The following is a 14,106-nucleotide window of genomic DNA, read 5'->3' as shown; positions in this document are numbered from 1 at the left end:
TCGAAGCAATCCTGACAAATATAATACATATTTCTTTTTTAAAAATCTGAGAAAGAAAATAATATTGAAGCAACTCTACTTTTATCAGGAAGCAAGGGGACAATAGGATCTTGTTAAACTTGGTCCCCAAGGTTTTATAATAACGTGTTCTTATTTATTGACTTACCTACTTTGGGGACTAATGTTGAATATTGATTGGTTGTTTCGTTAGGCTGAGTGTCCAAACTTTCAAACACTAATTGTAATTAGAAGAAGGGGTAACTTTGTGTAATTTATGGGGTTGTACATCAATTTATCGGCAATTGCCTTATCCCTTTAGATCCCTGACTTTTATCAAATGTCACACAACGCATCTGTGTAAAAAATCCCGAACAGTAGGTAATCCGCGAAAAACTGGGGAAAAGGGATTGGTCAAGTAAAGATAAATAATTTGCTTCCCCTTAGCCAATAAAGCTTTCACCACAAGAGGGGGTAGCATTTGAGATGTACCCCCACTTTCATTTTAGTTTTTTTAAAAAAGATTTTTTTTGTGGAGAGGTAATTTTTTCATATGAAGCTCATGCTATCAAATAGCATTAAACGTGCCCTAAACCAAAATTGTGGAATGATTGTTCCTGCACTTTACGAGATCTTAGCAGGCATAACCACAACTTACAATGATCTTCCCACAAAACTCAAGTATTCTGACTTTTATCCACTTATTTACTAAGTGTTTTCTCTAGACCCCACAGGGAAATCAAACATTGAGTGGAAGATTTGTTTATCTTTCATATATATATCCCTGTATTTATAGTGCAAAATTATCAAAAGTCACTGTGGTATAAATGACGAAGTTATAATTGGATTTTTTCCCGTTTAAAAATCAAAGCAATAGGAGTATTTAGCTATAGCAGGGATATGTCACCTAAACTTAGTTGAAGTTCCTTTTTTTACTGTATTTACTTGTGCAATTTAATTACATTAATTCCATTACAAGGAAGGGAGGAAACATTTGAATTTTAATTACTTATATAAAGTTGTTTAAAAACGATCTTAATTTGTTAACTTAAAAATATGAGTACTTTTAAAAAATATTGATTGGTTATTTCAAACAAGCCGTGTCCAAACATTTCAACAAATTATTGTTATCTACAGTAGGGGTAATTTTGTTTGTCTTCTTTGGGGGTTTCACAATGTACATAAATTTATTCATACCACAAGAATAAGATCTCTACTTTAAAGCCATGTAAACAGTATGGGTGTGTTTCTTATTTCTGTACTACACTTATTGTCGTTTTTTTTGTGCTATGTATGTTACTCAAAATTTCAGTACATTACTAAAAGTAAAACCTTATCTTAAGATTTATATCGTTTTAAAGATCTCTATTAAAGGAAAAAGCAAGTATAATAAATATTGTAAAAATAAATTCATTTATAAAAATTGTGCAGATTAGTACTGAAGCTACTCTAAAATTAGGTTCGATGGCTAAAAGCACACATTTTTAAGAAAAAAATATTTTTTCCAATCCACGTTCCTAAAATCCTAAAACCAGCCACCCCATTTCTTTTCCCATATTGCCCAATTTTTTTGGCTTTTCAGGTTAAATTAAATTACGAGTTAATTATTGGCGACATCTGTAAACTTCAGTGTTGGGTGGGACTTTTTCTATTTCTGATTTCTCTTATTAACCTTCCCATGACCTTTGAGAATCTACCCTATAAAGGAGAACCATATCGGTTTAGTGCTTAGTGAGATCCTTCGGTTTAGACAGACACACATACACACAGATCCCGTTACTTAAAAACAAGGATGACAACATCCATAAAAGCGAAGCTCTGAAACGGTAGGACAAACGGACATTAACACTTGTATAATGTCAGAACTGAATAATCAGAATGCAAATGTATAAGAGTCAAAGCAAAATTGTAAGTTAATTTGTTGAAAAACTGCTTAATACAGGATAATGATTATGGACATACTTACATTTTTAGGACTTGATTATAGAGTTGTTTCGCTTATAATATTGCACTTTGTTGTCCCAGGAATCAGTATACCAAAAATCAGACCAATCGGATAATTAGATCACATACAAATTGGTTGTTAAAAATGTAAAAAAAATCAACATGTTTAAAATGGACGTACGGACATTCTGGTAATGATTATAGAGTTGCTACGCTTTCTAACTCGTACCTAACTATTACAGGAATCACCATGCAAAATTTGAAATCGATAGGACAATTCTAACATGCCTAAATTAACGAAAAAAGCTATTTAAAAAAGTAAAAAATTAACATGATTAAAATGGACGTACGGACATTTTGGTAATGATTATAGAGTTGCTACGCTTTCTAAATCGTACCTAACTACTAAAGGAATCACCATGCAACATTTGAAATTGATAGGACAATTCTAACATGTCTAAATTAACGAAAAAAGCTATCCGTGACGGACGGACGGACGGACGGACGGACCGACCCTAATTATAGAAAAGCTTCGCTTTTAAAAATAATTTTCAATTTAAAATATTTGTTAGCTTGTTATTTCTGAGCTACTCATGTGCAAAAATTTCCTTGTTTTCTAAAAATGATTAATCTAATATTGTATTTGTTTATTTAGTTAAGTATCAGAGCATAAAACCAAAGAGAGAGGAAAGAAAAATTATCTATAATTAACAAAATAAATTAATCAATAGAAAAATGTATTTTTTTTCTTTAGAAACTTTAACTTATTTTGTAAAAATGCTTTATAAAGTTCTATATAGGTTTTTCTTATTTGTTGGTCCGCCTGTCTATCGGTAATGCTAAATCTAAGATTTCAAATAAGTCACTTTACATGAAGAACAAGGATGACAACATCCATAAGTAGCAAAGCACAAACTAACAAAGTGAGTTAAAGAGCAGATGTCCAGATCTAATAGCAATGAAAGAAACAATTACATCTTTTATAACATGACTGACAAACAGACGGACAAAAAAGTGTATAAGTTAGATGCGCATGTGCTATACAAAGCTTCACTAAAAGTTTCATCTGTCTATCTTATATAGTAGACGAGAAAATCACATTTCCGAAATAGCGTTACGGACTGACTAACGGACAGATAAAGTGAATCATAGAGTAGCTACGCTACTATAAAGTGAAACAATAAGAAAAAGGAAAGTAATAACATAGCTATGCAACTAATAAACATTATCGTTCTTGTAGCGCAGTTGTTGACTGATTTATAAAACATGCGAATCGTTAAGACTTTGATTAGCTATTTGACGACTATGTCATAGTAATTAATTTATTTATAGTAGTTAAAAATTCCTGAATTTGATGCAATTTTCACGTCCAAAGCACAGGGTCTGAAATAAAAAATAGAATATCATGCAAGAGAATTAATCCTATACTATAAAGTAGTAAGGTTTTTTTTCTGAATGAAGCTAAAAATCTCGGAAACTTTGAATTCTTTTTAAGGGAGACCTTATACATGTCTTTGGATGGTTTTAGCCTATTTTTTCTGACCTCCTTCACCCTGCCCTTGAGACTAGGGTCGAATTCCCTAGTCACTAAGCTACTGTAAAAATACGACGAAACTCGCTACTTCGTTTTCTTTCCATGATTCGGATTTTAATTTTATTTGTTTACATAACTTTGCTACTATTGAATGAAAATACCTTGTTAAGCTTTGACAAAGTTATTCAAATTTTCTCATCAGTTGACAAATTACAAATCAACACTTGAAGTTTTTATTAATTAAACTGTCCAAAAAATGCAAGTTTTTACTTTTTTTTATTGATTGTGAGAGAATTAGTGTAAATGTCATAATTCATTCAAACTTTTGTTGCTAGGGGTTTGCACAATATTGGTGTTGGAGGGGGTTGGGGTATGGGTTTCTAACTCTTGTCCTTTTTTTAAGAGTTAAAGATGTTTTTGAAATGTTGAAATATTGATTTAGGTTCAAAAGAGCTTCTTGAGGCTGAAGCGCTTTACATGGGCAATGAAATAATAAATGATTTTTATGTAAAAAGAAACAATTATTCAGAGTTTGATTTGTTATCACTAAATTTTAAATTAATGTCATATTTGATGAAAAAAATTATTAAGAAATACAAAAACTTCTGGAATACTTTTTCATTCATTTAAGAGTATTGCTACAATTTTGAGAACACCAGTCAAAAATATTAAATGACGTCAATTTTTAATAGCTGTGGCAAATTTTGTGTTAACTTATTATATTCCCTTTAAAACCTTAGTTATGTTCAAATGCGATGTGATTGTGCAGTGCATATGTCAATAAAAGCATCTAAATCTAAGCTTGCTTTTTAAAGAGTAAGAAAATCCTCGAAACGTGTTTCTTTGTAGCACCCTCTAATTGTGAAATGCCGCGCAACTTTTTGAAATGTTTTGACATTCCGCGCGCAAATGTTTGTCACACGACCCGAGTCATGCAAATTTGAGAAGATGGCAACAAACAATCAAGTGGTGTTTTTGTAATTCAGTTTTAAAGAAGTGAGAAATTCAGTGTTTCCCACTTTGGATATAGTATAATAAATCAAATTAAAATGCAGATTAAAACAACTTCTAAGGGGTTAAGGTTGCAGAATTTTTGGTTCTATAAGATGCTATAATAATTTTTCAGTAGCAATGAATAAACATATTTTTTCAGTTTCTTAAGCTTGGAAAATGTCAAAAGGAAGAAATATTATTAAATTATAGGACTGATAAATTATAAAGTGACATTTAGATGTTTTTTTTCAGGGATAAATAGAAAGGAAATTTGGCTTAAAAATTCATTAGTTAGATCCCAGGAGATATACTTATATGGATGGACCTCTTTTTGAGAAAAAGTGGAAAAGGAAATAGTATTTGGCAATATATGGCTATACTAGCGGCTACGCCCCTAAAGGGCCTCTAGGGTGGTGTTGTATATGTCTACCCTCCCCCACCCTCAATTTTAGTCATATAAGAAAAAGTTGAAAGATTTGTGGGGGTTTGGAACGATTTCTCCCCCTCAAAATAGTTATACACCTTCCTTGGACCTATGAGAAGGTACACTGTAAAGCATGATCATATCAGTTCAGCTGTTAGCGAGATCCTTCTGTACAAACATACAGACAGACATCCCAATTTTTATGTAAGAATGACTTTTATCACATTTAATGTGAGAATGTTGCTATTATCATATTCAAAATAAATGCTGTAATAAGCTTTAAAATATTTAAACACTAGTCTCTCATTGGACACAAAATGACGTCCAATAAGAAAAAGGAATAAAAATATTGGAAAGAAAATTATTTTATTTCAAAATTAATTCTTGGCATTTTGGAATAAAAAATATAGGGGAAAGAAAATTATTTATTTCAAATTTATTTCTGGTCTTGAAATAATATTCATTATTTTATTTTAATTTGAGTGTCAACCAATAAGAAATAGGCATGCTGTTTTAAAAGTTTGGAATAAAAATTATTATTTTTTGTCAATTCCTTTTTTCAGAGTATAAAATGAGAATAAATTTTCCAACATCATTATTGATTTCTAATTTAACATTTCATACAGTGGGTAATATTTATTTCAACATTTTTTGTCATTCAAAATCAAGTGTCAAAAAATAATAATATTCAACATAAAAAAGAAATTTTTAAAATAATTTTGTTTTCTTTATTTGTTGAAGATTTAAGCCCAAGCTTTTTCTGAGGGGGGAGACCCCCCTCAACCCCCCCTCTCCTGAGGGGGGAAACCCCCCTCGACCCCCCCCCCTGACGCTCTCTTCTTTAAATCTTTCATTATTTCTGTAATTTATTCTAACTATCTTATAAATTTCAAAACATGAGATAAAAAGGAAATAATTTGCTGTACATTATTAAAAAATTTAAAAATTGTAAAAAAAATTCCAACATGATTTTTAATTTTAAATACAAGAATATTTTTTCCTATATGATATGTTAAATTTAAATACAGGAATAATTTTGTACTGTGGAATTGAAGAAATAAATGCTGTACATTAGAGTGGCTTGATTTTCAATGATTTTCTAATTTTAAATGTGCTACATACACTTTCTGCCTGAACATCATATAAGAGACCAAAAAATGAAAAGAAAATATTTTGAATAATGGGGAGGCTCGCTGATGCATGTAAACTTTTAGAAAGACACTTGTGGGGAGAATTTTTTTTTTTTTTTTTTGGGGGGGGCAATTATTTTTCTTTCAAAGTATAGCTTTATGCACCTTCCCAATTTTGTCTTGAAGAGTAGAATAAGAATAAAAAATCTGTTTTTAAAACTATTGATCCTAGCAAGAAAAATCCATAAATAAATTTAAAAACCAAGAGATTTTACATTTAATTTAAGATTTTTCATGCTTGGATGAATATCTTTTAAAACCAATTTGATATTCTTATATCAATTAACAAGACAAATTCAAAAAGATGCATAAAGCAATACTTTGAAAGAAAAAAAGTTGCACCTCCAGAATAAACTTCTAAAATTTTTAATGCATGGAAACACCTTCCCCCCATTTCCCCTCAAGGACAAAATAATTTTTTTATATTTAGGTTTCTTATATGACGTTTAAACTGTAGATGTTGATTACAAATTCAATGTCCAAAATTGATCCACTCTACTGTACATTGTTATAATTTAATATTTGATGTGGGTATAAACATTAGACATAGATGGTCAATCTGACCCCATTTTTTTCTTAAAAAGAAACCTTTGTTCACTTTTTATTGTATATGAAATACAGCCCTATAGGCAACATTATTTGCAACTAAATTTTGCAATGATATAATTTTTAGAAAGATAACTTTATTATAAGAAATTAAATTATTTATAACTAACTTATTGTATGTTGTGTCATACGCTTCACATTATATGATGGAAGAAATATTTTCTTCAAATATTTCACCCAAGGAAAGCTTTAACGTAAGATATTCAACAATTTATAGCTGATACATAATGTAAACAAAATTCCCTTGTGCTGTCTCTAGGTTATCTCTATTGTATAAATGAACGTACAAAAGAGGAGGAGAGAGAGAAGGAAATAGACAGAAAAGTGAGGGAGGGGGGAGGGGGAAGAAATATAGAGAAAAATAGACAGAGATATTTATTGTTCACCCTTAGATGATGTAAATTTTTTGATAGACTTTTTTGAATTTAAGAAAAAGGTAGAGAATGAGACAAAACCAAGTATCATATTTTATTAATATTGCTTATACAAGAAAGGTCATTCAAAATTATTTCACCAATATTAAGGTCAAGTGACAAAAATTTAAATTTCCACCTACTTCGCCCCCAGAGGGGGCAATAGTAGAAGGAAAATTCAAATTTTGATCACATGACCATAATTGTTGAAATAATTTTAATATCCTTTCTAGCCTTCACAATATTACGAAAATATGATAAATAACTATTCCCATGATCTTAATAGTGACATTTACAGATGATAAGACGCTTAATTTTTATAATCCTACAGTAATGGTAAACTTTAATGTTTCAATTTGTTTCTTTGCTCAATACTTTAATTTTTACTAGCGGCTACGCCCCTAGAGGCCTCTAGTGGCACTTTAAATGTTTGTTGTTTCAAAAAATAATACGATACCTTGCAATGTTGCGAAGGAGTCTCTATCAAATTTCTACGATACTTTGCAATATTACGTAGGAGTCTCTATTCGAGAAGAAAAAAAATCGATTTATTGTGATTTCTCTTGGGAGGGTGGTGGTACCCTCCCCCAAAATAGTTATAAACCTTCCTGGGACCTATGAGAAGCTACCCTGTTAAGGAGAACCCGATCGGTCTAGCGGTTAGCGAGATCCTTTGGTACAAACATACAAACACATTAACATCCTGTTACTTTATTATAAGGATATTGTCTATTTCTATTTGGTGAAAACAAAATCTCTGAAATGGCTCTAAACAGCAAAAGTTGAAGGGCAGTTTATTTCACATTTTCATTTTGAGATTTAAAAAGGAAAAAAATATTTTTTTTTATTTCGATGTGGGGGATACCCTCCCCCAAAATAGTTAACCATCTCTGGACCTATGAGAACCTTCACTTTAAAGGAGACCCATATCGGTTAAGCGGTTAGTGAGTTCCTTATCTACGGACAAAAAAGGAATTAACCTAATCTCTCTGTTTAAGAGATGGTATGTGAAGCTTTCAGCGCCTTTACATATGCTTTATTGTTGATTGTAATCTTATAAATATCATTTTGATATCCGCGGAAAGCTGTCTGAAATATGATGCGATAAAAAACTGATGGGGTCCAAACCGGTTTGTGTTCAGCTGAGAAAAAAAAACTCACCTGGCATTCTGAAGCGTCTGTAACATTAGAATCCAGCATAAGAATATTTTCCAGCTTCATGCTGCAATACTTGGAGGAAAACTCATCACAACCCCTCTGAAAAATGGTCATAAATAATAGGAATCACGATTAAAAATTGCAGCTGTCTGTCTAAAATAGCAGTTGGAAAAATCACATTTCTCCCATAGCGCTGTTATCGACAAACTTTTTTGGGTACCTATATGAAATAAGTCCCCAAGGCCCTATAAATGACGAGAAAACATTCATTTTCTTTAAATTAGTGGAAGAAGTACACTAGATTCTTTTTTTTTCAAAACGGCATAAAAATCACCTTCATAATGGATTTATAATATATGTGGATAATGGATATTATAGTCAATTTAGCTTGCTAACATGAAACTCGTTTATTAGTCAGTTCAATAATCCAGTAGGAAGGAAGGGAATGGGGGTAAAGGGGGTGAAAGTTAAAATTTTAAACCTGCTGTGTGTTTCACTTTATTTTTGAAAATGAAAATCTGTTATAAGAAGATCCAAGTAATAATATATCCATTACCTTAAAATTTGTTATTGCGCCAGGCCTTAAAATCACAATCACTTTTAATTACAAGTTGATGATTTGTAAACACAAATTTCAGTAGCGAAGCTACTCTATAATTCAAGATGGCAGTGTGTCTCTCTGTACGTCTTTCAGCTATGGTTTTAGGGTGAAACGTCATTTTCTCGACGATTTTTTTGTGTGAATATTCCATATACCAATGAGCATGCAGTATATATTTTACTTTGTCCGTCAGTCTGTCGGTGATGCTCAGGTTGTCATTTGATTTATGTGTTAGAGGAAAGTATTTTTCTATTTAAGTAGGCTATTTTTTTTATTTTGCTGACAATTCTACATCTACTCTATAAATCACTTTGCCCGTCAGTCTATATTTTTTCTCAGCTGTTTTCTTATGAAACAAGGATGACAACATCCATAAAAGCGAAGCACTAAATCGGTAGAACAAACGGACATTAACACTTGTATAGTGTTAGAACTGAATAATCAGAGTATGAATGTATAAATGAGACGAAGCAAAACTGTAAGTAATTTTTTTAAAAAAACTGCTTTATATAGGATAATGTTTATGGACATAATTACATTTTTAGGGCTTGATTATAGAGTTGCTTCGCTTATAGCATTGTACTTTGTTGTCCCAGGAATCAATTTACCAAAAATCAGATCAATCGGATGATTAGATCACATAAAAAATTGTTGTTAAAAATCAACATGTTTAAAATGGACGTACGGACATTCTGGAACTGATTATAGAGTTGCTACGCTTTCTAAATCGTACCAAACTACTAAAGGAATCCCTATGCAAAGTTTGAAATCGATAGGACAATTCTAACATGCCTAAATTAACGAAAAAAGCTATCCGTCTGTGACGGACGTACGGACCGACCCTAATTATAGAAAAGCTTCGCGTTTAAAAAATTTACTGACTTATTGTGGAAAGCTCTTAATTAATATACATTTAATTATGTCCGCCTGTCTTACTTTTTCCTTCAATTTGCTTTTTATTCATGTGTTATTTTATATTGCATTTTTAATAATACAAATAATACTTAGTTAATTAAAAATTATTTAGTTTCAAAAGCTTCCATCCAATGTCAATTAGCTTATAATTTTTGAAAGGTTATATTTTTAATCGATTTCAAGTACTATAACTTTACAAGACTATATTTTCAAGCTTTTATTAGTTTTTTCCCATAAATTATAGAACTATTACAGAAGCGTAATAATTTGTTGTTAAAATTAAATAATTCTTTCTTTTAATTTAAATTTGGTTCACAGACTTTCATGAATATAATAAAGAATGATATCAAAAAACAACTTTAAGAACTAGAATTGAAAATCTGATCCTACTGTTTTGTTTTGATAATATATTGTCTGGTAAGCCGAGCGTTCTCGGCCCACGGGGTAACGAGTTCGAGTTCAACGAGCCCTAGCCTTGAATTATTCTACCAAAATAAACTAGCAGGATTTAGTCATACAGAAATTATATATTTAACTGAATAATATTTACAAGCAATGTTTACTATATATATACAACAGATTATAACAATGGTTAGGTTTGAAGGGGGTGTGGGACGCTAGGGCTTAGCTCCCGGCGGTAGACAGGCTGTGGGGGCAGCGGTGGTAAAAGTGGAGGCAGCGCCTCCCGGTTATATAAGCGCGTGAGGGACGCGTGATAGTTGCATGTTTGAGTCCCCTCCCCACATTTAGGCAGGCCAGTTTGACCGCTAGATAGCGGAGTCAACATCGGTCATGAGATAGATGGTGATATAATAAGATTAGTGCAGTGGGTTTGTTATCATAAGTCACAGCGTAGCAACTCTGTAAACTGCCTGTCCGTCTGGTTGTTGTATTACCACAACCTCCCCTTCAAGGGTTGCGTGGCTCTCGAGCCACCAGGCCTTGAACCTGGGGATACGACAACCTATGTCTGCGCAGGACAGGCTCTTCCTGGGGCACAGCTCGATGGAGGACAGCTCTGGCTACACAGGCTCCACGGGACACTCGTTGCTCGGTCTGGCTGTGGTTGGATATCAGCATTGTCAGCTCCTGGTTGGCTCCTAGACGGGGGTTGGCGACGGCCAGGCCCCGGCGCTGGAAATTTTGCCTTGTCTGCAGGATTAGCTCTGCCTCAGCGGGTAGCTGGACACGGAGGCCTAGGCTAACTCTGGTGGTTCCCAAGGGGGGAATGACGATGGGTGAGGGCGCATAAAATTCCATGGGGGCGCCTGCCTGGTTCAGGTTGCTTGGCCTCCTAGCCCCCACACGGATAGGGATGGCTGTCATCAACAGGGGGCACATGGCTTCAGCTTCGTCCTCTGGGGCGGCCTCTTCCATTGCAACAGCTGCTTCTCCTCCTACAGGCTCGCTGCTGGCTGGCAGGTGCTCCATGTCTGTGTCAGGATTCCAGATGGCATCCCTGGGCGGCTCTGGAACTGGCGGCGGCGGCGGTGGTTCGTTGGGTTGCTCCTGCAGGTCCTCTTCTACTGGGTCACGATCTTGGCCGCTGGGCTGTGGGGCGGCTGCGGCCGGCTGGTGCACTGGGAACTGTCCTGGGTCGCCAGCTGCGGGCGCCGCCGCTCCAACCGGCAGCTCGGTGGCATCCTCGTCGCCGTCCACATCAACTTGGATGTCTGCTGGAATCTGGTGGGCAGTCACATCTCCAGTGTATTTGCGCAGTCGGCCTACATGCGCGGTAACCTCCGAGATCCTGGCGATTGGGGAGGCAGGTTTGATGACATAATGGACTTCTGTAGCTTTCCTCACTACCTTCCAGGGACCAGTCCATCTTTTGGTGATCTTGGCTGCCTTCCCTGGCACCAGGCGGGGGGCCAGGTACCAGACCAAATCTCCAACCTCATACTTGGCCGTGCCTTCGTAAGCTGCCGCGCTCCTCCGGATGGCTCCCTCTTCCTTCTGCTGGATGGCATCATACACTGCATAGTAACGTTGCAGGAGGGCTTGGACGTTGGCTGGAACCGAGGCATATTCTGTTTCTGGCAGCCGGAGCACCATGTCCACCGGAAGCTTGGCCTCTCTCCCAAAGTAGGCTAGGAACGGGGTCACGCCGGTAGATCTGCAGGCCTTGGTGTTGTAGGCGAAGGCAATGGCAGGCAAGTGGGGCTCCCAGTTGTTGTCGTCTCTGTCTAAGAACAGACGCATGCCGGTATTGAGCGTCCGATGGAACCTTTCCACTCGGTTGGACTGTGGGTTGTAGGGTGGTGGATGTGTCAGGCCAATCTCAAGCCTGGAGGCCAGTTCCTGGAATACCTGGCCGGTGAACTCCATCCCATTATCAGAGTGGATCTTCAGGGGGCATCCAAACGTGGCCAGGTGGCGGTGCAGCAGGGCTTCAGCCACCGTGAGGGTGCGCTTGTTGGGGATGGCGTAGAGGCTGACAAACCGGCTGAATCCATCTTGGCAGGTGAGGATGTAGCGGTTCCCATCTGGGGTCTCTGGCAGCGGCCCCACCAGGTCGATGAACAGGACTTGCTGTGGATACCCCTGGCGGGAGGGTACATGTATCCCTTGCTTCAACCTTTCCTTGGTAACCTTCTGGACACATTCAGGACAAGTCTGAACCATCAGGCGGACGTCACGGGCCAGGTTGGGCCACCAGAAGTGCATGGCCACACGGGCGATGGTCGCGTCCATCCCAAAGTGTCCGGCCATGGGGGTCCCATGGGCTAGAAAGAACGCGTCCTGCTGGAGGGCCGAAGGCAGCAGGTATCTTGTCCGCTCCCCTGTCAGGGTCTGGTCAGTGGTGGTGAGGCAGCCATGCTCGTCAAGTCCCAGGGCTGAGAAGCGGCTGGCGTACTGCTGCTCGTCTCGGTCCTTGCCGCGCAGCTCAGCCTTGGTTGGGGCTCTGCCATCAGCCACCCACTGGCGGACACGGAGCAGGAGGGGGTCTTGTGTCTGGGCTTCTAGGACTCTAGCTGGGTCCAGTCGGGCGGCAGGGGGCCGGCTGGCTGCGGACTCCCCTAGCTGGCAAAGGTTATGGAGATACTCAGCCTGCTCTGCTAATTCTTCGGCGCTGGCCGTTGGCATGTTGGCGTCCTCCCGGCGGCTGAGGGCGTCAGCGTTGGTGTTCTGGGTGCCAGGACGGTGGCAGACAGTAAAGTCTAGGGCCGCTAGCTCCTCTTGCCAGCGGGCCACCATTCCTGTGGATGTGTTCAGTGACTTCATCTGCAGCAAGGCTGAGGAATCAGTGTTGATCTGGAAGCTGCGGTAGGACAAGATGCCGTGGAATTTCCGGATTCCATACATAATGGCGGCCATCTCTCCCTTCCAGGACGGGTAGCGAGTCTCGGGGTCGGTTGTCTTGCGCCCCACGGCGGCAATCAGCCTCTCCTTGCCGTCCTGGCATTGACTCAGAATGGCAGAGATGGCGCGGCTGCTGAAATCTGTGGTGAGCTGGAATACCGCTGGCAAGTCAAACCTGGGCGGCGCTCGGATGGGGGCTTGACGGAACTTGTCCTTGAGCTGCAGCAGCTGGGCTTCCATCTCAGGTGTCCAGGTTAGGGTCTTGGCCGTCTTCTGCCGATTCATCTCGTAGGTGAGGTCGGCATACTCTGGGATGAACAGGCGGTAGTATCCAAAGAACCCCAGAAGCGCCAGCAAGTCTTTGGGGGTGCTGGGGGCCGGCCAGTCCAGGATGCGGTCAATATAATCCTCTTGCATGGCTATCCCCTCACGGCTGAGGGTGTGGCCCAGATAATCCACCTTGGCTCGGAACAGCTTAGTCTTGGCTGGCTTGAGGCGGATTCCTCCCCTGCGGTGGGCTTCCAAGACCTCTCGGAGCCTAGCCAGGTGGGCCCAGGTATCTTGGTGGAAGGTCAGGACGTCGTCAAGGTATGACTGGAGGTTGGCTGTGCCTAATGGGTTTAGGACCCCTGCAATAAATCTAGAATAGACGGATGGTGCCGTAGCCAGGCCAAAGGGCATCCTTTTCCATTGATACAAGCCTCTGGGGGTGGTGAAGGCGGTGCAGGGCCAGCTGTCCTCAGACACACGGATGGTGTAGTATGCGGCCACCGCGTCCAGGGCACTGTAGACGCGGTGCCCTCCAGCTCGTTCTACCAGCTGCTGGATCCTGGGCAGAGGGTAGCTGTCCAGCTCCAGGCACTTGTTGAGGGCTCTGTAGTCGACGGCCCAGCGGGTGCTCCCGTCCTTCTTCTTGATGGGCACCAGGGGGCTGCTCCAGGCGGAGTCTGACGGCTCTATGACTCCCTCCTGTAGCCAGGTGTCCAATTGTTTCTCCAGTTCAGCCTCCTGCCGCGGGTTCAGATCCC

At 38.5% G+C, this 14,106-nt stretch overlaps 1 protein-coding gene across 6 annotated transcripts in view; it reads right to left on the bottom strand.

The window, feature by feature from the left end:
* Nucleotides 1–14,106, bottom strand: part of LOC145311750 (uncharacterized) — a 71,118-nt gene that overhangs the window by 29,403 nt on the left and 27,609 nt on the right. For all 6 annotated transcript variants that reach the window (XM_080150730.1, XM_080150738.1, XM_080150745.1 and 3 more), the window contains exons 3-4: nucleotides 8,263–8,358; nucleotides 3,290–3,324 (exon numbers count right to left, since the gene is read on the bottom strand). In XM_080150730.1, the coding sequence (XP_080006856.1) occupies nucleotides 3,290–3,324; nucleotides 8,263–8,358 (131 nt within the window). The remainder of the gene's footprint in view (nucleotides 1–3,289; nucleotides 3,325–8,262; nucleotides 8,359–14,106) is intronic.

Source organism: Acartia tonsa, chromosome 1 (genome assembly GCF_053477335.1).
Source record: "Acartia tonsa isolate MP-2025a chromosome 1, ASM5347733v1, whole genome shotgun sequence".
NCBI lineage: Eukaryota > Metazoa > Arthropoda > Copepoda > Calanoida > Acartiidae > Acartia > Acartia tonsa.
This window is presented reverse-complemented; position numbering and strand designations above follow the sequence as displayed.